Consider the following 26,174-nt stretch of genomic DNA (forward strand, 5'->3'; position numbering starts at 1 on the left):
TTTGTATCTCCCCTTTTCTTAGCTAAAAGGTAGCTTAATATGGACACAGTTCTGTACCTTTTTTTCCACATAATAATATGCTTCATTTTTTAAAATATTTACAGTTGTTATATCTTCTTCTTGGATCAATCCTTTGATCATTTTTTAACATCTTTATTGGAGTATAATTGCTTTACAATGGTGTGTTAGTTTCTTCTGTATGCTTCATTTTTTTAAAAAATAACTGCTTAGTCCTATGTAATATGATGGATTTTATAACTTTTAGTTTTTATTGGCTTGAATAATTACCTCATTTTCTCATTGGCTTAATTTTCTATGAACCTATTGCTAATTTTTTTTCTGAGTGCTCTAAGAACTCTGTCAGACATTCATCAATATTCTCCATATGGTCAAAAACTTGAGTTTAGTATTTTCCCTGAAGACCTTTTTTCTGGAGTCTCCATCCTAGGCTCCTGAGGCCTTCTGCCTAGCTGTTATCTTGGGACTCCTTTTGCTGTTCTTCTGTCTTTCCCCGTTTCTCAGATCCCCTGTCTTCCTTTTTCTGGTTTACATCCTCATTTAGCTGGGATACAACCTCCATTAGCTTCCTGAGGAAGGGTGCCTACGAGTAAACTTTGAGTCTTTGCATGTCTGTAAATGTCTTAGTTCTTTCCTGACATATGACTGAGAGTATTTCTAGATTTCAAATTCTAGGTTTGAATCATTTGCCTTTATAAATTTGAAGACATGGTTTCATTGTCATCTGGCTGCTAATATTGTGTAAGTCTGGATGCTACTTTAAGTCCTATTCCTTTGTAGATAATCTCTCCCCTCTTTTTTTCTCTAGAAGCTTTTAGGGAATCTCTGTCCATGAAACTTCATGACCATGTGGCCCTTCTTTCATTCATTGTGATGGGCACTTTCTAGTCCTTGTCAAGCTGGAAACTAATACTTTCAGACATGGGAAATTTTCCTGTATTATTATTTTTTTAATTTATTTTTTATTTTTATATTTTTGGCCATGCCACGTGGCTTGTGGGATCTTAGTTCCCCAACCAGGGACTGAACCTGGGCCCCTGCACTGAAAGTGCCAAGTCCTTACCACTGGACCACCAGGGAATTCCCTATTTTTATTTTTTTAATTGAAGTATAGTTGATTTACAATGTTGTGTTAGTTTCATGTGTACGGCAAACTGATTCAGTTATATATATATATATATATATATTCTTTATCAGATTCTTTTCCATTATAGGTTATTATAAGATGTTGAATATACTTCCCAGTGCCATACAGTAGATCCTTGTTGTTTCTCTAGTTTATATATAGTAGTGTGTATATGTTAATCCCAAAATCCTAATTTATCCCTCCCCTGCCCCTTCCCCTTTGGTAGCCATAAGTTTGTTTCTATATCTGTGAGTCTGTTTCTGTTTTATTTATGTATGTATGTATGTATGTATGTATGTATGGCTGGCTGTGTTGGGTCTTCATTGCTGTGCGTGGGCTTTCTCTAGTTGCAGTGAGTGGGGGCTACTCTTTGTTGTGGTGCACAGTCTTCTCATTGTTGTGGCTTCTCTTGTCGTGGAGCGTGGGCTCTAGGCATGCAGGCTTCAGTAGTTGTGGCACATGGGCTCAGTGGTTGTGGTTTGTGGGCTCTAAAGCTCAGGCTCAGTAGTTGTGGTGCACGGGCTTAGTTGCTCCGCGGCATGTGGGATCTTCCCAGGCCAGGGCTCGAACCCATGTCCCTTGCACTGGCAGGCAGATTCTTAACCACTGCGCCACCAGGGACGCCCTCTGTTTGGTAAATAAGTTCATTTGTATCATTGTTTTAGATTCCACATATAGGTGATATCATATGATATTTATCTTTCTCTGTCTGACTTACTTCACTTAGTATGATAATCTCTAGGCCCATCTATGGGTTACTGCAAATGGCATTATTTCATTCTTTTTATGGCTGAGTAATATTTCATTGTATATATGTACCACATCTTCTTTATTCGTTCCTCTGTCGATGGACATTTATGTTGCTTCCTTGTCTTGGCTATTGTAAATAGTGCTCCTATGAATATTGGGGTGCATGTATCTTTTCAAATTAGAGTTTTCTCCAGATATCTGCCCAGGAGTGGGATTGCTGGATCATATGGCAACTCTATTTTTAGTCTTTTAAGGAACCTCCATACTGTTCTCCATAGTGGCTGCACCAATTTACATTCCCACTGACACTGTAGGAGGGTTCCCTTTTCTCCACACCCTCTCCGCCATTTATTATTTGTAGACTTTTTTTTTAAATTGGAGTATAGTTGCTTTACAAAGTTGTATTAGTTTCTGCTGTACAGCAAAGTGATTCAGTTATACATATATATATATATATATATATCCACTCTTTTTTAGATTTCCTTCCCATTTAGGTCACCACAGAGCATTGAGTAAAGTTCCCTGTGCTATACAGTACATTCTCATTAGTTATCTATTTTATATATAGTATTTCTAGACTTTTTGATGATGGCCATTCTGACTGGTGTGATGTATTATTTCTTTAATTACTTCCTTCCTCTCATTTTCTTTCTTCTCTCTATACCTCCTATTATTTGGATTTTGGACTTCATGAATTGATTCTGTAATCTGCTACTCATTCCTCTTCTACTTTCCATCTTTTTCCCTTTTGTTCTTCTTTTTGTGAAATTTTCTTGAAATAAATGCCAACATTTTTGTTGACTTTTTTCTACCACCTTTTAATTTTCAAAAGTTTTTGCTTGTTCTCTGATTGTTCCTTTTGTATAGCATCTTCTTTTTTTTAAATAATGTAATATATATATATACACATATATATATATATATTTTTAATCTTGCTTTTGCCTTTTTTTTCCTGTTTTTTGAATTGTCTGCTTCCTTCAGGGATTTTTTTCCCCTGTTTGTTTTGGGTATTGTCTTTTGCAATGAAGGCTTTAATCAAATAGCTGGTGGTAGTTGCCTGACTGTTCATGTTTAAGCATGAGGCTTTAAATTGATTGTCAATTCAGCTTGAGTGGGTTTGTTGATTCTTGGCTTCACCGCTGGTGCTTGTGGGTGGGGGCCCATATCTCTCTCTTGGGAGATCATTACTCTGGGACTATTCGGTTTCTTGAGAGAATTTACATTGAATCTTCCTGTTTCCACCCCTGTGCCACCACTCCGCCTGGTATTTCCTGGTATTTGTGTTTTCATTTTTTCCTAAGGGGAAAAAAATCCCCAACCTCCTGCTACAGAAGGATAGAGGTTTTTAGTAGGATGAGGTTGTTTACCAGTTTTATGTCCCGACTTTCAACCAAACCCTGTTTTTAACCCTGTAATTTATCCCATCTCTGTCTCCTTGCACTTCAAGTTTGAGCCTTTCCAGGCTTGTGTGGAGCAGATAAGCCTTACCTCTCATCTGATCCCCCTTTGTAAGCATTCCGGATGTAGCTTCCTTCATCTTGCTAAGTCAGTTGCCATTCCAGCCTTTTATCTGGTTTGCTCTTGTTGTCTTCTCTTCCATTATCTCTGTTCTTTCTTTCATTTATTCATTCAACAAGTACAATTGAGTACCTACAAATGCCAGGCACTATTCTAGGTGCTTAGGATACAATAATGAAGAAAATATCCCTTCCCTTGTGGAACTTATATTTTAGTGGGGGGAGACAGATTTAAAAAAAACATAATAAAGTAAATTATATAATATGTTAGAAGGTGATAAGTGCAGTGCTGGTCTGAATGTTTCTGTCCCTCCAAATTTCATATGTTGAAATCCTCACCCCCAAGGTAATAGTATTAAGAGGTTGGGGCCTTTGGGCGGTGCTTAAGTCATGAGAGTGGAGCCCTCATGATTAGGATTAGTGCCATTATAAAAGAGGGCCCAGAGAACTAGCTTGTCCATTCTTTTCATTTATTTATTTGTTTGTTTGTTTGTTTGTTTAAATTTTTTTGGCTGTGTTGGGTCATTGCTGTGCGCGGGCTTTGTGTAGTTGTGGTGAGTGGGGGCTACTCTTGGTTGTGGTGCGTGGGCTTCTCATTGTGGTGGCTTCTCTTGTTGCAGAGCACGGGTTCTAGGCATGCAGGCTTCAGTAGTTGTGGCACATGGACTCAGTAGTTGTGGCTCACGGGCTCTTGAGCACAGGCTCAGTAGTTGTGGTGCATGGGCTTAGTTGCTCCGTGGCATGTGGGATCTTCCCGGACCAGGGCTCAAACCCGTGTCCCCTGCATTGGCAGGCAGATTCTTAACCACTGCGCCATCAGGGAAGCCCCTAGCTTGTCCATTCTGCCATGTGAGGTTCCAGTGAAAAGACAGCAGCCGTCATTGAGGAAGCTGTCACCAGACACTGAATCTGCCGGAACCTTGATTTTGGATTTCCCAGTCTCTGGAACTGAGGAATTTTTGTTGTTTATAAGTCACCCAGTTTATGGTACTTTTGTTTTAGCAGTCCAAACAGACTAAGACAAATGCCATGGGAAAAATACAGCAGGATAAGGAGGATGAGAAGTCATAAGTTTGGGAGAAATGCGGGTTGTAATTTTAAATGGGATCAAGGTAGGCTTCATTGAGAAGGTGATATTTGAATAAAGCAGTAGTTCTCAACTGGGATTAGTTTTGCCCTACAGGGGACATTTAGCAACGTTGGAGACATTTTTGGTTGTCACCACTGGGGGATGGTTGGATGGTGCTACTGGTATCTGTCTAGTGAGTAGAGGCCAAGGATGCTGTTAAACATCCTGCAGTGCACAGGAAAGCCCCCCACAACACAGAATTGACAATAGTGCCAAGGTTGAGAAACTTTGGAATTAAGACTTAAAGGAAATGAGGGTGTCAGCCATGTGGAGGTCTGAGGGAAGAGCATTCTAGGCAAAGAGAACAGCCATGGCAAAGGCCCTAAGGTAGGAGTATGGCATGCTTTCTGGAGGAATTGAAGGTAGACTCAGAAGAGTAATAGGAGAAGAGGTAAGATAGTTAATGGGGACCAGATCGTGTAGTGCCTCAGAGGTCATTGTTGGGACTTTGGCTTTTATTCTGAGCTATTGGAGGTTTTGATTGGGGGGCGGGCATCTCATGATATGATTTAGGTTTTAAACAGGATCACTCTGGCTATTGTATTGTGTATGGATTGTTGTAGGGAAAGGTAGAAGCAGGGAGAGACTAGTTAGGAGGTTCATGTGGTAATCCAGATGTGAGATGATATAGCCCAGTGGGAGGAGCAGTGGAGGTGGATATATCTTGAAGACAGGACTGCAGGATTTCTTGATTGATTGGGTGAAAGGTATAAGAGAAAGAGAGGAGTGAAAATGGCTCTAGGTTCTTGGGAGGAGAAAGTGGAACAATGGAGTTACTATCTACGGAAATGGAAAAAGCTGTGGCAGAGCAGATTTGAGTAGGGGGAGGTTAGTAGCTCAATATTGGACATGTTGCATTGAGATACCTATTAGGCATCTGAGTGGATATGTTAAATAGGTAGTTGGATCTGTTAGGATGAGGTTCAAGAATTAGAAGTCTTGGAGTTGTTAACATGTAGATGTTATTTAAAATCATGAGACTGGAAGAGATGACCAAGGGAGTGAGAGTAGATAGAAAGAGAATAGGAACATGGACTGAGCCCAGGGGCATTCCCATTTTAAGATGTCTGGGAGGAGAAGAGGAACCAGTAAAGATGACTGAGAAGGGGCAGCCAGTGAGGTCAGAGGAAACCAGGAGAGTGTGGGATCCTGAAAGCCTAGTGAAGACAGCGAACTGAGGAGGAGGGGCTCATCAGCTGTGCCAGTGCTGCTGGTAGGTCAAATAAGATGAGGAGTGTGAATTGACCTTTGAACTGCATGACACGGAGGTCGTTAGTGACCATAATGGGAGCTTTTTGGGTGGAGTGGTGGGGACCTGATTTGAGTGGGTGAATAGAAGGAGAGGAATGGGAGGCAGTGAATATAGACAGTTCTTTTGAGGAGCTTTGCTACAAAGAGGAGCGGATAAATGGAACAGTGGCTGGAGGGGAAAGTGGGTTCGAGAAGGTTACTTTTCTTTTTAAAGTTGGGAGAGTTAGAAGAACATGCTTGTGTATTGATGGGAATGATCCAGTAGTGAGGGAGGACAATGATGCAAGAGAGAGAGAAGGGAGAATTGGTGGATCAATGAGTTTAAATACGTTTATGTCTTTTTTATTCCTTTATTTCATTTTAGTAGGATTTTTAAGAGGAATAGTCTTATTTTAACCAGAAGGCCCTTTCACTCTTTTTAAAAATTTTATTTTATTGAGGTATAATTGACAGGCAACATTGTGTAAGTTTAGGGTATACAGTGTGTTGATTTGATACACTGATACAGTTGACCCTTGAACAACATGGGGGTTGGGGCGCTGACCCTCTGCACAGTTGAAAATGCACCTATAACTCTGTAGTTGGCCCTCCATATCCTTGGTTTTCCCGTATCTGCGGTTCCATGTCTCGAGTTCAACCAACCCCAGATTCAACCAACCACAGATTGTGTAGTAATGTAGTACGTATTTATTGAAAAAAATCCACATGTAAGTGGACCCACACAGTTCAAACCCATGTTGTTCAAGGGTCAACTGTATATTGCAATATGATGCTTAGGCATTCCCATGTAAGAATAGGAGTTTCAGGCTCTATTTTGTAAAAGAAGAAACCAAAGCCTTGGCTCATACAGTGGAGAAGCCGTATTTCATATTTACTTACCCATTATCTTCCAGGTCAGACTCAGTTTTTCAGTTCCCATCCTTCTAGGACCTCAAAGACATTTGAATCTTCTTCCAGAAAACATTCCTTTCCAACCAGCAAGTAAACAACTGTTGAACCAGTCTTTCTTTAAATCACCAACTTCAAAATTTGGAAAAATATGTTCAGTATAAGTATAGTTAAGCATCTTATGTTGCATTTATATGAAATTATAGCAGAAGTGGTCAAGTGCACCCTTAATTGATTTTTACCCTCTCAAGTGGCACTGTTTTTTGGTGTAACTCTCCCTTCCATGCACTATTTTGGGTTTGTGTGAAAATACAGTGGATCCAGAACCCATGCATTATGAAAACAAGAGGACTTAGTAAATCAGATAGTGTGTCCTGTTGTGGCAGCAACTGGCTTGTGTTTGAAGTTTGGCTTTAAGGATTTTTGATATCTCAACACTGAATCAGGATTGCTTTTGACCTGTATTTACCAGGGGAAGATGAAGGATCCAACTAAGCTAGTTGGCACCTGGTTATATGAAGAAATACAGAAACAATGGGCTTACATCAGGAAGTTATAAGCAAGAATGGAATTATAGCAGCTTAGTAGTGTATTAGGAATTGCTGCCAGGAGGAATTCACAGAAATGGATGATTATTGTATTCCACATTGTGTACACAATAAGCTGAGATTCTTCACACAGATACCTTTGCTGTTCTTTCATACCTCCTTTCAATAATAATTATTGAGCACTGGTTATGTGCTAGACTCAGGATACAACTCTGAGCCTTCCTGGAGCATACTTTTTGGGCTCTCATGGATAGGATCCCTCAGTAAGGTTGCAGGGCAGTGATCATGTTTCTTATATCACTGCATTAGTTTGCTAGCACTGCCATAACAAAATCCCAAAGACTGGGTGGCTTAAACAACATAAACTTATTTTCTCACAGTCCTGGAGGATGGAAGTCCAAGATCAGGGTGTCAGCAGGTTTGGTTTCTTCGGAGGCCTCTCTCCTTGGCTTGCAGATGGCTGCCTTTCTGCGGTGTCCTCATGTGGGCTTTCCTCTGTGCACCTGTGCATCCCTGATGTTTCTGTGTATCCAAATTTCCTCTTCTTATAAGGACAACAGTCAGATTGGATTAGAGCCCACCTTAACTGCCTCATTTTAACTAATCACCTATTTAAAGGCTCTATTTCCAAACACAGTCACATTTTGAAGTACTAGGGGTTAGGACTTCAATGTATGAATCCTAGGGGGACACAGTTCAGCCCATAACACTCTCCTCTGGACCCCCAAAATTCATGTTCTTCTCACATGGAAAATACATTCACCCCCATTCCAACAGCCCAAAATTCTTAACACATTCCAGCATCAACTCTAAGTCCTAAATCTCATCTAAATGAAGTGTGGATGAGAGGTATCAGTCAAGGTATAATTCATCCTAAGACAGAATTAGCTGTGAACCAGTGAAGCTGGGCAAATTATCTGCTTCCCAAATACAATCGTAGGACAGGCATAGGATAGACATTCCCATTCCAAAAGGAACAAATCAGAAAGAAGAAAGGGGTCATGGGTCCCAAGCAGATCTGAAATCTAGCAGGGCAAATTCCACTAAAGTTTAAGGCTCGAGAATAATCCTCTATTGGTTGATACTGTCCTCCAGGCCCACTGGGGTGGTGGGCCCACTGGGGTGGCAGCGTGGCTGACTGAAACCACAGCATTCGGACCCACCCTAATGGCCTCATTTTAGCTTAAACACATCTTTAAAGACCTCGTCTCCAAATCTGGTCACATTCTGATGTACTGAGGGTTCAACATATGAATTTGTGTGTGTGGGGGATACACTTCAGCCCATAACAGTCGCTCAGCATGAATAATGAGCTGTCAAACTTTGTTAGTTTTGCCTGTGTTATAGTACTGTTTTCTTCCTAGTACTACGAAGTATTCCTTCGACAGTCCCCATTGGAGCCCTGCCTTCTGTTTCATGAAGGTGGGTACTGGTGTGAGCACATAGCCCACACCAATAGCTGAGGGCACACAATGGCCATCATCACTTTCCATCACCAGGAATTAAGGCCGGTGAGACTCAAAGGATGATAAGGAGCAGCTTCTGTAGCAGCCCTTACTATCAATATGCTGCAGTTGGTGGGCTTCCCTGGTGGCGCAGTGGTTGAGAGTCCGCCTGCCGATGCAGGGGACACGGGTTCGCGCCCTGGTCCGGGAAGATCCCACATGCTGTGGAGCTGCTAGGCCTGTGAGCCATGGCCGCTGAGCCTGCGCATCCGGAGCCTGTGTTCCGCAACGGGAGAGGCCACAACAGTGAGAGGCCCGCGTACTGCAAAAAAAAAAAAAAAAAAAATGCTGCAGTTGGTGTTTGGAGGTTTCAGGGCAGATAGCAGAAAACACATCCATATAATGTATGGGTTGGAAAGAAGCGTTGGGGATGATGATGAGGAGATGGCAAGGATCCTGTTAACCATGCTGCTGGCATAATGAAACCAAAGAGACTGAGGCTAGGTTACCAAGTGAGTTATCATGTGAGGACTCCTGAGGATTTTCACAAGAACTTTGCCCACGGAACTTAGTAGGTGTTCTACTAATTCCAGAAGCCAATTTAATAGAGACTAGAATATGGTCAGAATTTCATAATCTACATACTACGTTTACATTTGTAATACACTTAGAGCTTTCAAACATGCCTGTATCAAAATATTCTAATACTTATGTGATCATCTCAAGCAACTTGTGAAGTAGGCTGGAGAGGGAGAGGTATTGTTCCCTTCATTTCACAGCTGAGCAAATGGAGGCATAGAGGTACCCAAGGTTAAAGAGCTAGTAAATAGCAAAGCTATAGGGCTTGAACCCAGGTCGTTGATTCCTGGCCTTTTAACTCTATAGCTCCAACGTAGTTTATTGTCATATGTCCTTGTGTCGAGCTAATGGATAGGGCTCTCTGTAGTGACGTAAGAACTTTAAAACGTTTAGAACTCGAAGAAAGGATTTAGTTACCATGCTCATTCTGTTCCGTGCCCTTTCTTTCCTTTCTCTTAGGATGCGTGTCTTCTGAGGTGGTGTTTGGATGGGTGGATGGGATGCTTGAAGTAGAGAAGTATGAAAGGAATTGAAAGGTTATTGCTTGTTCGTGATGGGACAAAAGCTTAGTTTAGCTCCTAGGTTACAACAAGAATAACTCTCACACTTTCTTTAGAGAACTATTAAAGAGGCTCAAACCAGAGAAAGTGCCATGTCTGTTGTATAGCATTTGTCAAAAGCCAATAAGCAAAGCAGTGCTTCTGCTGAGATGTGAAAATAGCTTTTTTTTTTGTCCTACAGAACATTGCTTTAAGTGTTATCTATAATAGGATTTGAGTAATGTGCCTTCTTTTCTGACTACTGCAGGGCTGATTACCATAGAGCTTGGAGAGAAAATTTGTCAGAGGTGGGCTTTTGCTTGATTCCTGATTTTGTCATCTGGGCAGGAGGAGCTCTGTGTTCAGAAGGAGACTGTAAAGAAGTTTTTCACCAAAGGGCCAGGAGCAGTCTGTGACTTGACATCACTTTACTTCCAGGAAAGGTAAACCTGGGACAGCCCAACAGCAAGCCGCACTCTGATGGCTTGCCATAGTCTGGGTTGTGGATTACTGAGGCAGCACTGCTGATGGCCAAGTGTTTGCATGTACCTCCATCCCCTGAGAGGGGAACTCCTCCAGAACTCTCAGGGCCATGCCATGGAGGCTTTGTCTCCTAGCTGAGATGCTGGGGCCTCCCTCTCCAACCAACCACTAGAGATAGGTTGGCCTGCCATTCCAAGGTGCTTTCTTCTTTTATTCTTTTCTAGCACTATGACCCGTTGCAGCCATCAGCAGTCCCCCTACCAGCTCCTGTTTGGGGAACCCCACATCTTTGAAGATCTCCTGGGGTTGAAGATATGCATCTCTCCAGATGCCTTTTTCCAGGTTAACACTGCTGGTGCAGAGATACTGTATCGGACAGTGGGGGAGCTGAGTGGAGTGAACTCTTAACACCATCCTCCTTGACATCTGCTGTGTAACTGGCAAGTGGCAGCCCAGGGCAGAATCAACATGCAGCTTATCTCCCCAACACCATCCATGCAGCACCCAGGGCCCTTGCAGCCGAGGTGGGGAGGTGGTGGTAGTGGTGCAGGCATAACCTCATTGGTAATACCCTAAAATACCCTCCTCTTATTCTCTCCTACTTCCCCAGGTGTGATTGGCCTCTCTCTGGCTCAGTATACCTCCTAGATCTTTGGGATTGAGTTGGTGGAGCAGGCGGTAGAGGATGCCAGGTGGACTGCAGCCTTCAATGGCACATTCTGGGGAGAAATTAAGAGCTGTAGTTGTTCTGCACTATGGGAACGGTTGTGTGGGAAAGGGCATCTACTGTATCCACGACTGGGGAGGAAGGGAAGGTTGTTCTGGAGTGCTCAGAGTTGGATTCTGATGACTTTCTAAAAGCGGTCGCCTTTTTTTTAAAAAAAAAAAAAATTGAAGTATAGTTGATTTCAATGTTGTGTTTCAGGTATACAGCAAAGTGATTCACTTATATGCGTATATATATATGTATATATGTGTGTGTGTGTGTATATATATATATATATATATATATATATATATATATATATATATATATATATATATTCTTTTTCAAATTATTTTCCCTGGGCTTCCCTGGTGGCGCAGTGGTTGAGAATCCTCCTGCCAATGCAAGGGTCACGGGTTCAGGCCCTGGTCCAGGAGGATCCCACGTGCCGTGGAGCAGCTGGGCCCGTGCGCCACAACTGCTGAGCCTGCGCTCTAGAGCCCGCAAGCCACAACTACTGAAGCCTGTGCTCCGCAACGGGAGAGGCCACAGCAATGAGAGGCCCGCGCACTGCGGCGAGGAGTGGCCCCCGCTCACCGCAGCTAGAGGGAGCCCACGCACAGCAACGGGGACCCAACACAGCCAAAAATAAATAAATAAATAAATTCATTAAAAAAAATTATTTTCCCTTATAGGTTATTACAAAATATTGAGTAGAGTTCCCTGTGTTATACAGTAGGTCTTTGTTGGTTACCTATTTTATATATAGTAGTGTGTATATGTTAATCCCAAACTCCTAATTTATCCCTCCCTAATCTTTTTTTTTTTTTCTATCCGGAAAAAGCCTAAGGGAAGGAATAAGCCTAGCTGATAGGAAGGGAACTTGGCAAAACTTTGAATAATATAGAAGAGCCTTCTTGACATTAGACTCATGAGGCATCATAACAATACAGTAGGTTTCAAACTATTTTTAGCAATAGGACCTTTTCTTTGAACAAAGTCTTAGGCCAAACTGCAACATAGAAAAAAAGATTTTCTTTCCCCTCTGCCTCACCTCTAGACAGCTTCTGAGGCTCCATGTGAAAGCCTCCAATATAGCAGAAGGAGCACTTGAGTTATAGTCAAGGTTCTCTTCTTGGAATAGGTCCTTATGTGCTGTGTGAGTCACTAAGTTGTAAAATAACACGTCTAGTCTCTCAAGCTGAAAGGCCTACAGACATATTGCAAGGCAAAGCGCATTGGAAAAAAAACGAAGCAGGTCCAAAAGCATTTCTTTCATTGTTATGCAGAAATATGTTAGATCCAAAGGGAAGATGGCAGAGCCCTCCCTGCTTTCTGTACATTTCTATAAAGCTGAAGCTCCCCACCCCCAACTGCTTGGCTTGCATTTTGAGTTATGGCACGTGGGCCTCTCTTTTGCAAGCATCACCGACTGTGAATTACATACCGGTCGAGCAAAGAAGATTTTGCCACAGCTACTGAAGTCAAAGGAAGATGGGCAGTTAATTGTTGCTATAGTGAACCCAGCCCAGCGGGACTGCGTAAGGATGACTAGCTTTCCTGCTACAGAGCTAGTTAGGTATTCCCATGATGTCCACCAGCTTTGGTCTCTCATTTCTACACCATGTTAAGGCTGCTCTCAGTGAGCTGGCTCTGAACCTGCTTCTCCTCTATTCCTAACCAGTCCTATGTGCCGGCCAGTTGCAACTTTGTGATAACCTAGACCATGATAGTTTAATTATATTAATAGCAATGTGTTTCTTCCTTTAGATTACCAGGTGGTTCAAGCCATTCAAAACTGAGGGGCCATCCGCATACTAGTTTTTGTTTCCTGCAAGCCCCATGGTGAAACTACAGGGAACATCATTGAGTGAGTCTTGACTTCATTTTAAAATTATTTTTCCTGTGCTTCCCTGGTGGTGCAGTGGTTGAGAGCCCGCCTGCTGATGCAGGGGACACGGGTTCGTTCCCCGGTCCCAGAGGATCCCACATGTTGCGGAGCGGCTAGGCCCGTGAGCCATGGCCACTGAGCCTGCGCATCCAGAGCCTGTGCTCCGCAACGGGAGAGGCCACAACAGTGAGAGGCCTGCGTACCACAAAAAACAAACAAACAAATAAATAAATAAATTTTCCTGATGGTCAAAGTAATCCTTATTGTTATGCTTATTGTGCAGAATTTGTAAAGTGTACAGAAGTATAAAGAAATAAAAAAGTCATTATACTGTCATCAAGAGTCAATTATAGGGCCAGGTCTTGGATGAGGCAAATAAAGCAACCCACATCAGGTACAAAATTTAAGAGGATGCCCCAAATCTTAGTAATCAAGATGCATTTTTTTTTTTTTTTTTTTTTTTTTGCGGTACGCGGGCCTCTCACTGCTGTGGCCTATCCCGTTGCGGAGCACAGGCTCCGGACGCGCAGCCTCAGCAGCCATGGCTCACAGGCCTAGCCGCTCCGCAGCATGTGGGACCCTCCCGGACCAGAGCACGAACCTGTGTCCCCTGCATCGGCAGGCGGACTCTCAACCACTGTGCCACCAGGGAAGCCCCAAGGTGCATTTTTAATGCAGTATTTTCAAAAATTAAATTGTCCAAAATATCTGTGAACAAAATATTAAATTTTTTTAAAAAGTGAGATCCACTCCTGTACTTGCTAAGCCATGCCTCAGTCACCTTAACTCTAGTCCTGGCCCTAGTTCCGATAAAACTGTATTTATAAAAGCAGGCAGCCAGCCTGTCGGCCATAATTTTACAATTAGATTTTCCAAATTATTGCATCAAGATATCATTTGTCTTGATTACTGAGTTTTTGGCACCCTCTTAAATTGTGCATCCACGGGGAATGCCTTCTGCTTCACTCCCAGTTCTGGCCCTGCTCAATTATTTTGATTTTTGAAATGTTTTCTTCTTGTAATCTCTCTTTTTTACATAAATAACACAATTTCTTTGTAATATTCGAAGAACATAGGTGGGTATAAATTACAGATGAGGGAATTCCCTGGCGGTCCAGTAGTTAGGACTCTGCACTTTCACTGCCGAGGGCCTGGGTTCAAGCCCTGGTCTGGGAATTAAGATCCCACAAGCTGTGTGGCACAGCCAAAATAAATAAATTAATTAATAAAGTACAGATGAAATACCTAGATGAAACAAGTGAGAATTAAAAGGAAATAAATTAAGCTTTCAAGTCAGTGAGCTAGAAGAACAGTAAAGCTAATGAAAACTGAAGGAATAAATCAATAACGTTTTAAAAATCCAGAAATTAATGAACTACAAAGGCAAGGCAGAAATAGAGACACAGAAATAGAGGACAAACCTATGGACACTAATGGGGGGAAGTGGGTGGGGGGATGAATTGGGAGATTGGGATTGACATATATACACTAATATGTATAAAATAGATAACTAATAAGAACCTGCTGTATAGCACAGGGAACTCCACTTTGCTGTACAGTAGAAACTAAGACGACATTGTAAAACAACTACACCCCAATAAAAAAACAAAACAAAAAAACCCTAAAAATCCTATAGACTCAACAAATAAACCAGAAGGTGTTATTGGAAGAAGAAAATAAAATAGATAAGTAAACCTAATCAAGAATATAAAGTCTTAAATGAGAAAAAGGAGCATGACTACAGATATGAAGAAATTTTTAAAAATATAAGAAAGTACTTTGTATAACTCCTTCCTAATACGTTTGAAAACCTAGATGAAATGGGAGATTTCCCGGAAGAATGAAAATGGCTAATATTAATTCTAGAAGCTACAGTAAACCTAAACACACCAGTACCCTAAACCTAAACACACCAGTACCCCTGGGAAAAAATTGAGAAAGTTGTCAAAGAGCTTCCTCTACCCAAAATAAAATCATGAGGCCCGTATATTTTCACACTTATTTCCTTATCTTTTCCTGCATACTCTTCCAGTTGTCCTTTATTTTTATTTTCATTATACAGTTTAAAAATGTTTTTGTATACATATCATGAAGGTGACACCTCAAATCAGTGGGGAACAAATGAACTATTTAATAGATGGTGGTGGACAACTGGGTAGATAAGGCAAAAAAAAAAAAAAGGTTGGATCTATATCTCATGTTGCAGACCAGGATAAATTACAGAAGAGTTAAGAGATTTAAGTGTAAACAGAGGAAATCATAAATGTATGCTAGGAAATCAGAGAATTTTTTTATAATCTTGGAGTGCAGAGGCCCTTTCTAACTATGAAACTTCAGAAGACATATAATAAAAGGTTGTTAAATTTGGCTACATAAAACAAAACTTCCTTCGTTACACCATACACAGAAATGAATTCAAAATGGATTATAGAAGTAAATGTAAGAGCTTGAAACATGGGAGTAAATCTTTGTGAACTTGGGTTAGGCAAAGCCTTCTTACATATAACATCAAAGACCCAAGGAACAGCTACAAGAAAGTGTGTGTGTGTGTGTGTGTGTGTGTGTGTGTGTGTGTGTGTGTAATTGAACATCATCAAAGTTAAAAAAAACTTTTTGTGCTGCAAATGATACCATCAAGAAAGTGAAAAGATGAAAAGACAACCCACAGAATGGGAGAAAAGATTTGAAAATCATTTACCTGATAAGGGACTGGTATCCAGAAGCCAGACACAAAAGGCCACTTATTCCGTTGACAGGAAAATGTCCAGACTAGGCAAATCTCTAAGAGACAGACAGTAGATTTATGGTTGTCTAGGGCTTAGGGTGGGGGGTTTCGGGAGAAATGGGGAGTGACTGCTAAGGAGTTAATGAAAATATTCCAAAATTGATTGTTGTGATAGATGCATAACCCTGTGAATATACTAAAAACCACTGAACTGAATAAGTAGTTGAGCTGTGTGAATGATATTGCAATAAAACAGTCTTAAAAATCAATAACTTGCATGATAAAAAGCACCAAAAGCAAAGAGAGGAAACAATGTACAATCTGGAAAAAAATTTGCAGTTCATATTACAAAGACTTTTTTCCTTAATTTATAACAAACTCTTGGAAATCAGTAAGAAAAACAATAGCCCAAAAGAAGAATGAATGCAAAATACAAAAAGAAAACATAAATGTGTTTATGAACCATGAAAGGATGCTCAGTCTCTTCCATTATAGTGGAAATGCAGATTAAAAGTACCCTGAGATACCACTTTTTGTATCTCAGATTGGCAAAAGTTCCAAAGTTTGATAATGCACTGTTGGCAATACTATGGGGAAACGTGAATTCTAAAAAATTACTGGTCAGAGTGTAAATTGGCACAATCCCATGGAGGGAAATTTAGCAATATAGACTAAGATTATAAATGTATATATACCTTTTGACCCAGTAATTCCATTCCTGAGGCTTTATCCTACAAATATACTGACACACATGTAAAATGACATGCATTGATTGATTGATTGCAATATTGTAACTGCAAATGATGAGATATCCTAAAAGTCCATCAGTGAGGAACTAGTTAAATCAAATATGCTACATCCATACAATGGAGTACCATGCTGCTATAAAAAAGAATGAAGATGTTCTCTGTTTACTGATATGGAAAGATCTCTAAGGTACATTATTTTCTGTTAACAACTTTATTGAGATATAACTCACATAAAATTCAACCTTAATTAAAGTGTATAATTCAAAGGTTTTTGGTACATTCTCAGAAGTGTGCAGCCATCACTACTGTCTAATAGTGAACATCTTCATCACTCCAAAAGAAACCCTGCACCTCTCACCTGTCACTTCCCGTTTTTCCCCAACCCCCTGGCCCTAGGCAACCACTAATCTACTTTCTGTATGGATTTGCCTATTCTGCACAATTCATACAAGTGAAGTTCTTTGCAAATGTGGTCCTTCACATCTGGCTTCTTTCTCTTAGCATGATGTTTGTAAGGTTCATCTGTGTTGTAGCATGTAGCAGTACTTCATTCCTTTTTATGGCTGAATAATATTCCATTCTATGGATATATACCACATTTTATTCACTCATCAGTTGATGGACACTTAGGTTGTTTCCACCTTTTGGCTATTATGAATAATGTTGCTATGAACATTCATGTGCTAGTTTTTGTGGGGAAATATGTTTTTATTTCTCTTGGGTAGATACCTAGTAGTGTAATTGCTGGGTCGTATGGTACCTATTTTAACCTTTTGAGGAACTTCCAGACTATTTCCAAAGCAGCCTCCCATCTTAAATTCCCACCAGTGGTATATGAGTGTTCCAGTTTCTCTACGTACTTGTTAACTCTACTGCAATATTTTTTATTATACACATCCTAATGGGTGAGAAGTGGTACCTCCTTGTGGTTTTGATTGCATTTCCCCATGGTTAATGATGTTGAACATTTTTTCATATGTTTATTGGCCATTTATATATATATCTTCTTTGGAGACCTGTCTATTTAGATCTTTTGCCCATTTTACAGTTGGGTCATCTTTTTATTATTGAGTTTTAAGAATTCTTTTAAAATTCTAGATATAAGTTCCTTATCAGATACATGATTTGCAAAAATTTTCTGTTCTGTGGGTTGTCTGTTCACTTTCTTGACATTATCCTTTGAAGCACAAGATTATTTGTGATGATGTCCAGTCTGTGTTTTCTTTTGTGGCTTGTGATTTTGGTTCTGAATGGAAATAGCAAGGTATGCAGAATTGTTGATATAATGATAACTATCTTTGTAAAAACGGACAAAAGGTGAAGAGCATATTGACTTGTATTTGCTGTATATGCATACAGAAACTGGTAAGTTTTATAAGAAACTGATTAATAGAAAAAAATTAAGAAAACAAAAAAAGGATTTCCCTGATGGTTCACTGGTTAAGTCTCCTTGCTTCCACTGCAGAGGGCACCAGTTTGATTCCTGGTCAGGGAACTAAGATCCCACATACTGCGATGTGCGGCCCAAAAAAACAAAAACAAAAACAAAAAACTGATAATAGTAGTTATCTATGGTGGGGGAAACTGCAGGGATGGGAGTAAGAGGTGTGGAGAAGCTTTACTATATACCTTTATATGTTTCACTTCTGAATAAAATGAAAATATTTATTTTGCAAAACAATAGATTAAAAAATGCAACAATTAAGAGTAAGCCTAGGATTCTGCTAACACTCAGACTGAGTAAAACAATAAACATGGCCTCAGAACAGGAAGAAAAATTTATTTTGAAAAGACAGTATGTGCATATGGTAGAAAAAAAAAACAGTACATAAGAGTGCCATGTACATGCAGTGAATAATGAGTCTTCTTATTCCTGGCTCCTAGTCCTTCAGATGTCACCACTCTTCCTAGTTTCTTGTGTAGCCTACCAGATATAATCTGTGTGTGTGTGTACATCGCTCTTTCTCTCTTTTTTAAACAGATAGAAACAGACTATAAACACTGTTCTGACGGACCTAGAGATTATCATATTAAGTGAAATAAGTCAAAGAAAAAAAATCATGATATCACTTATATGTGGAAACTAAAAAGTGATATATAAACAAACTTATTTACAAAACAGAAATAGACTCACAGACATAGAAAACAAACTTATGGTTACCAAAGGGGATAGCAGTGGTGGTGGGGGAGATAAATTAGGAGTTTGGGATTAACGTATACACACTACTGTGTATAAAATAGGTAAACAACAAGGACCTACTGAATAGCACAGGGAACTATACTCAGTATCTTGTAATAACCTATAATGGAAAAGAATTTTAAAAAGAATATATATATATATATATATATGTATAACTAAATCACTTTGCTGTACACCTAAAACTAACACAACATTGTAAATGAACTATACTTCAATTTAAAAAAATTTTAAAAACCCCACTATTCTGCACCATGCTTGTCACTTAACAATAGATTTTGGAGATTGTTCTACAATGATGTAGGATCTGCATCAGTACTTAAAGGTCTACTTAATTTTTAAAATAGGCTGTATAGTTTTAACTTACATAAATATATCATTTAACTTGTCCCTTTGAAGGGACATTCATCCTAATGAATTTTGAGGTTGTTTCTACTCTATTGTTACCACAGTGTTGCAGTGAATGTCCTTGTTCATATATCTTTGCATATTTGTGCAATGACTATGTATATGTATATGTGATGAATAAGTGTATGTGTATGTATATATTTATTAGATAAATCCCTGATGTGGAATTGCTGGATTAAAGGATATGTGCTCTTAACGTTTTCATGTATTTTCTAACAGAGCTCTAGAATCAACTTATCAAAAATATTCTTTTGGGCTTGTGATTGGAATTTATTGATTCCAATTAATTAAGGAGAACTGAAATCTTTACAGTATTTTTTCTATACAGGTATGTGACCTATCTCTTCAATTACTCTAGGCTTATGGAATTCTCTAAATATAAACACGTATTTTTTTCCCAATACAGGTCTTTTTTCTTAAGATTAATACAAGATATTGTAAAGTTTTTATTGCTTTTATGAAAGGGACCTTTTTCATGATATTTTCTAACTGGTTATTGCTGATTTTGTGTCAAGCTACCTATTCTTTTATTTGTTTTACAGGTTTTCCAGTTGATTCTCTTTCATTTTCTTGGTAGCTGGCCATATGATCACCATATAAAAGCAGTTTTGTCTCTCTCCTTCTAATACTTTTTTTTTCTTATTACGTTGGATAAGAAGATGTTCCAGTGTAGGAGTGATAGTGAGTATCTTGTCTTGTTCCTTATTTTAATAGTACAGTGCTACTGAAATGACTGAGTGTTAGCCAGGGAAACAAGAACTCATCTGGTTTGTTGGTTTGAGTGTAAATTAGTACAACCTTTTCAAACAAAGTTTAAAAAGGTTTAGTTGTACATATCTTAGGGCCTTAAAAACATACAGGCCCTTCAACTCAGCAGTTCCACTAAATAACTAAAAATGTAAGCAAAGATATAACTATAAGAATATTCATGAAGGGACTTTTTGAAATAGCAAAAGGTTAGAAACAGCTTACATTTCCAATAGCAAGGAATTAGATAAGTAAGCTACATTACATTTATTTAATGAAATACCATATAGCCAAAAAAAGTGAGGTAACTACATATAGTGGAGAGATGCTCATGATGCATTATTATGTGAAGAAGCTGTTGTAAAACAGTGTGTATAGTATGTACAGTGTGATTCCACTTTAAGAAACCAATTTAAATGTACATATTTGGAAGGATATATCCTGAGAATTTAGCAGCAGGTATACTTCTCTGAATGGTGAGTTTATAGGTGAATTTTTGTTCTCATTTTTACTTGACTTCCTGTGATAAGGGAAAAAGTAATTTGCTTAGAAAGTTTTCAATAGAATAATTCAGTAATATATATATTAATTACCTATTGTGTGCAAATCATACAGAAAAGTGTATGACTCAGGCCCCTTGCTCCATTCACCATTGAACCCCTACTCTGTGTCACACACTGAGAACACAGAGATGAATAATAAGCAGTTTTTGCCTTGTTTCTAGCCTCAAAAAGATTATATACTCCCATGAGGAAGATGGTTTAAAAACTGCAGGTAGTTACATTAAATGTGATAAATGCTGTTATAGAGAGAAACACAGGGGGCTGTGGGAACACAGAGGAAGGGCTTAAATTTTAAGGAATTGTGTTCCTGTAGTTTCTCCTTGGTTTATCAAACTGAATATTTTTTTCTTTGAATTTTTGAATTTTATTTTATTTATTTTTTTAAACAGCAGGTTCTTATTAGTTATCATTTGCCTTATATATTGCGGTGCTTCTATGTTGGGTGCATATATATTTATAATTGTTATATCTTCTTCTTGGATTGATCCCTTGATCATTATGTAGTGTCCTTCCTTGTCTCTTGTAACATTCTTTATTTTAAAGTCTATTTTATCTGATATGAGTATTGCTACTCCAGCTTTCTTTTGATTTCCATTTGCATGGAATATCTTTTTTCCATCCCCTCACTTTCAGTCTGTATGTGTCCCTAGATCTGAAGTGGGTCTCTTGTAGACAGCATATATATGGGTGTTGTTTTTGTAACCATTCAGTGAGCCTGTGTCTTTTGGTTGGAGCATTTAATCCATTCACATTTAAGGTAATTATCAATATGTAAGTTCCTGTTACCATTTTCTTAATTGTTTTGGGTTTGTTTTTGTAGGTCCTTTTCTTCTCTTGTGTTTCCCGCCTAGAGAAGTTCCTTTAGCATTTGTTGTAGAGCTCGTTTGGTGGTGCTGAATTCTCTTAGATTTTGCTTGTCTGTAAAGCTTTTGATTTCTCCATCAAATCTGAATGAGATCCTTGCTGGGTAGAGGAATCTTGGTTGTAGGTTCTTCCCTTTCATCGCTTTAAATGTGTCATACCACTCCCTTCTGACTTGTAGAGTTTCTGCTGAGAAATCAGCTGTTAACCTTATGGGAGTTCCCTTGTATGTTATTTGTCATTTTTCCCTTGTTGCTTTCAATAATTTCTTTGTCTTTAATTTTTGCCAGTTTGATTACTATGTGTCTCGGCGTGTTTCTCCTTGGGTTTATCCTGTATGGGGCTCTCTGTGCTTCCTGGACTTGGGTGGCTATTTCCTTTCCCATATTAGGGAAATTTTTGGCTGTAATCTCTTCAAATATTTTCTCGGGTTCTGTCTCTCTCTCTCTTCTCCTTCTGGGACCTGTATAATGCGAATATTGTGTGTTTAATGTTGTCCCAGAGGTCTCTTAGGCTGTCTTCATTTCTTTTCATTCTTTATTCTTTATTCTGTTCCACAGCAGTGAATTCCACCATTATGTCTTCCAGGTCACTTCTCCATTCTTCTGCCTCAGTTATTCTGCTGTTGGTTCCTTCTAGTGTATTTTTCATTTCAGTTATTGTATTGTTCATTTCTGTTTAGGTGTTTGTTCTTTAATTCTTCTAGGTCTTTGTTAAACATTTCTTGCATCTTCTCGATCTTTGCCTTCATTCTTTTTCCAAGGTCCTGGGTCATCTTCACTATCATTATTCTGAATTCTTTTTCTGGAAAGTTGCCTATCTCCACTTCATTTAGTTTTTTTTTTTTTTTTCTGGGGTTTTATCTTGTTCCTCCATCTGGTCCATAGCCCTCTGCCTTTTCATCTAGTCTATCTTTCTGTGAATGTGGTTTTTGTTCCACAGGCTGCAGGATTGTAGTTCTTCTTGCTTCTGCTGTCTGCCCTCTGGTGGATTAGGCTATCTCAAACTGATATTATGATTTGTTTCTACAGGTTGTGCTGTCCTCCAAACTCTGCTAAGAAGCTCCTTGGCGAGCCTTTCGTCCTAAGACAAGCTGTGCCTGTGGATCTGTTCCCCCACACCCCGCGCTGTGAGCTGGTGCTTCTCTTCACTCAATAAGCAGCCTCCTACAAGCCTGCAGGTTCTTTGTTAAGACTGAACTGTCAGTAACTTCCAGGTCTAGCATATTGCTACATCGCTGACCCTGAGAGCATTACCGTGGAAACCAATCTTTGGACCCTGAGCAGGAAGAATATCGTGGACCTCCTACCTGAGGTAGATTTATAACCTTAGTTTTCACGTTTGCTGCCTCTCTTGCGTGTTTGCCTGGTTGTGACCACTCCTTGGCCCTGGATCTGGACTGTTCCTTCTCTTTGCTGTCAGCCTATCATGGCTCCCTTGATCCTAGTTTACAGTCTGTCTCCTCTGTCTAGCTCTGCCTGTGGTGGAGTGATGACTGAGCTTTTCTCCGCATCTGGTCATAATTTCACATTGAGTTGGGTTTCTGTATTTGCCTGGAAATTTTACTAGATGTGTTCTGCATTCATGAGGTAGCCAAGGATTAGAGCTAGAAACAAGTCTACCTTTTTTTAAAAAGCAGAGTAAGCTATGAAATGATTGCAGAGTGACTGTGTGATCTCAGTAGAGATTCATTCCTTTGGGTTTTCTAGGCCTTGAAGCTTCCAGAACAGCTTTTAAAAATGTGGTTACCAGGGCTTCCCTGGTGGCGCAGTGGTTGCGAGTCTGCCTGCTGATGCAGGGGACACGGGTTCTTGCCCCAGTCCGGGAGGATCCCATGTGCCGCGGAGTGGCTGGGCCCGTGAGCCATGGCCGCTGGGCCTGCACGTCCGGAGCCTGTGCTCTGCGGCGGGAGAGGCTGAAGCAGTGAGAGGCCCGCGTACCGCAAAAAGAAAAAAAAATGTGGTTACCCTTAGGAGCAATATCACCAATTAGCTCTCACCTGTGGAGGGAGAAGTGGTTGTAGTAGAGACCCTATGGGAAAGGAGAGCTTCAAAGAAGAAACTGGATACCTATAATTGGGCTCTGTAGTATGGGTATTGAAACTGACGTTCTCTAGTCATGATTTCTTCAACTCTGGAGTTGTTCTTGGATACGTGCCCAACAATTAAATTATGTTTTGAATCTTAACAGACTAAGGGTGTGTAACTTAGTGAGCACTGTCTGATTTACAAACTGATATCAGGTCAGCTAGTGTTTTTAATTTTTCTCAATCCTAAATACCTCTAGAGAAGCTGCTTTCTCAGAAAAATATGGCTCTTAAAGCTACTATATAAATATCCATATAAAAATATTAGAAGGAAATAATCTAAAATGACAAAAAATGTTGACTAATGGTAGTCAGATAAGTTTTATTCCCATTTCCCTATTTTTCATTTTATGTAAATAATATTATATATTTGTATATTATATACACTATGTTTCCATTTCCCTATTTTTTATTTTATATAAATAATATTATTTTTATAGCTGAGAAACCTTAATGTAAAGCGACTTTTATTTTCTCCTCCTTTGTTGTCTATATCTGTAAATGGCAATCCCATCTATTAGTTATGTAAACCAGAAGCTGGAGTTATCTTTCTCATTCTCATATCCAACTGCCGACAAGGTGGATTCCACCTGGATAGCTTCTAGGTACTCTGAACTCAACATATCTAATGTTGCATGCTTCACATCTTTCCCCCAAACCTGTTCTTGCTCCTATATTTCCAATCTTGATGAATATACCAATCTACTTGGTCACTCAAGCCAGAAGCCTGGGAATTATATCTGAGTCCTTCTTTTCCCATACCCTCTGCCCACATGCAGTGTATCACCAAGTCTCCATCCCTACAGGTTACCATCATCTCTCACCAGATTATTACTGAAAGGGCCATGTTCTTAACTTGTGCTGCTGTCTTCATTCTTGCCCCCACCCATTCTGTTCTCTACAGCCAGAGTGAGTTTTCTAAAATGTCAGTCTCATTGTGTTTCTCTGGTGCTTGAAATCTGTCTGTATGGGCTCCTTCTTGCTTTTAAAATTAAGTCTCAGATTCTTCATGAAGCCTCAGAGCCCCTTCATGATCTGGGTAGCCTCATTTTTCTATACACATTGAGTTCCTTTCCTTGAAAAAGATAATTTTTTTCCATTCTGGTCCTTTCTACATTCTGTTTACTCAGCTGGGAATGTGCTTTTTTCTTTTGGCTAACTCAACTCATTTTTCTGTTTTTAACTTAGCTATCCCCTAAGGAATATTTGATGAATAAATATAGGATTAGCTGTAGGTAATCAGCTTCCTGGTAATTCTGTTAGTGTTACACCTTGTAAGTAAGATGATCTTAGAATTATGCTTTCGTCATTTTTATAATGAAAAGTTTTAAGCATACAAGAAACTTGAAAGAATAATACAATGAACACCAGTATATCCACCACCAGGATTCAACAAATGTTAACATTTCGCCATATTTGCTTTATCTGTGTGTATCTGTTCTTTGATAAACCATTTGAAAGTAAGTGGTAGACACCATGACACTTCACCTTTAAACGTCTCAGCGTACATCTTCTAAGTGTAAGGACATTTTTCTACATAACCATAATACCGTAAGCCCAGCTAAAAAAGAAATTACCAGTACCTCACTGATCTTTATTAGTGTTATTCAGTATCTAGTACAGTGCTTCCCAATGTGTGGCCTGCAGACTGCTTGATGGTTCAGAGGGAGATAAGGAGCTTGTACCAGAATGTGTATCAGTGCACCACATCCTTCATTGAGGAAGTTTTGTTACCAAAAATATGTCAGCCAGATTAAATAGTGTGCTTAGTGACCTGGTTCATTTACATCTGTGGGCTAGCTGAGTAGTACTGCTCTATATTCAGATTTCCCCAGCTGTCCCCTGAAGTCTTTTATGGCCAGTTCACATGTTGCATTTGAGTGTGGTCTCTCTTTAGTGTCTTTTAATCTAGAACAGTCTCCCCAGTTTTTGTTAATAGCACTGACTTTTAGAGACCAGGTCTGCCCCACTTATGAATCTTTCTGACTGTTGTGTGTGTGCCCAACCATCCTAGTTTTCCTGGGACTCTCCTGGTTTAACACTGATCTTGCATCCTGGACAGTCCTCAGTCCTGGGCAAACCAGGATGGTTTGTTTTCTTATGATAGTGTTTAGCTTTCCCTTCCAGCACCTGAGTTTCCTGTAAACTGGAAGTTGTTGGGTCTAGAGGCTTGATTAGATTCAGTTTTGATAAGAATGCTTCATAAATAATGCTGTGTATTTCATGTAGCATCCCATCCAGTGGTACATAATGGCAGTTGTCCACTCTCAGTAAAGGTGATGGTTAAGGTGGTGGCCCTCAGAACTCTCCATGTAATTTTAATTTTCTCTTCCTAATTAGCAAGAAATCTGGGGTGTTACTTTGGTACCATGTGACTGTCCTGTTCCCCAATAACCTCTCACCTAAAATTTCAGCATCCATCAATTCCTGTTTCCTCACTCAGTAATTTGTTTTTCTAATTTTTAAAATGTATTTCCTGACTTTGTGATTTAATCAGGGGTTGCAAGATGGTGATTTCCTAATTCTATCATCCAGTCTATGTTTCTTAGCTGGCATTCTTCTGTAAAGATGAGCTTTTTCTCATCTATAGGATATGAACCAAAAAGATCATATAAAGGCCTAATTCTTTCCCCTCGAATACCAATTTTCAGAGCAAGTTGATGTAATAGTTACTTCCAATAGTAGAGAAGTAGTTTTACTTATTGTTTTGGAAGTCACTTAATTCGGTGTTTTTCTTAATGTAAATTCAGTGCTTTACATTCAGTTCAGCATTTTCTTTGTAATGCTCCAATTTTCTCCAGTTTGGCCAGTGGGAGTCCCTTTAGTCCTTTTGACATGCTCCCATGAGTCTTTGAGCACTTCCTTAGATTCTGACAGAAAATTCCTAGGCTCACCATACACTTCTCTGCCCTAGTCCTGGAATCAGCTATTTCCAAGGAGCCCTGGTTCCTTTTAGTGGAGAATGGAT

The 26,174-nt window shown here is 39.5% G+C and overlaps 2 protein-coding genes across 2 annotated transcripts in view; both read left to right on the plus strand.

The window, feature by feature from the left end:
* TRMT2B (tRNA methyltransferase 2 homolog B) overlaps positions 1-22,278 on the plus strand; it is a 37,644-nt gene extending 15,366 nt beyond the window's left edge. Inside the window, 9 exon segments of the mRNA XM_060086454.1 lie at positions 8,592-8,738; positions 10,139-10,233; positions 10,498-10,678; positions 10,680-10,713; positions 10,884-10,985; positions 12,402-12,506; positions 12,509-12,520; positions 12,750-12,849; positions 22,152-22,278. Of these exon segments, the coding sequence (XP_059942437.1) occupies positions 8,592-8,738; positions 10,139-10,233; positions 10,498-10,678; positions 10,680-10,713; positions 10,884-10,985; positions 12,402-12,506; positions 12,509-12,520; positions 12,750-12,849; positions 22,152-22,278 (903 nt within the window).
* Positions 22,279-22,348: 70 nt separating this feature from the next.
* The window catches only part of XKRX (XK related X-linked), a 70,179-nt gene continuing 66,353 nt past the window's right edge, over positions 22,349-26,174 (plus strand). The window contains exon 1 of the mRNA XM_060087235.1: positions 22,349-22,434. The gene's annotated coding sequence lies outside the window, so the exon portion shown is untranslated. The remainder of the gene's footprint in view (positions 22,435-26,174) is intronic.

Source organism: Mesoplodon densirostris, chromosome X, assembly GCF_025265405.1.
Source record: "Mesoplodon densirostris isolate mMesDen1 chromosome X, mMesDen1 primary haplotype, whole genome shotgun sequence".
Taxonomy (NCBI): Eukaryota; Metazoa; Chordata; class Mammalia; order Artiodactyla; family Ziphiidae; genus Mesoplodon; species Mesoplodon densirostris.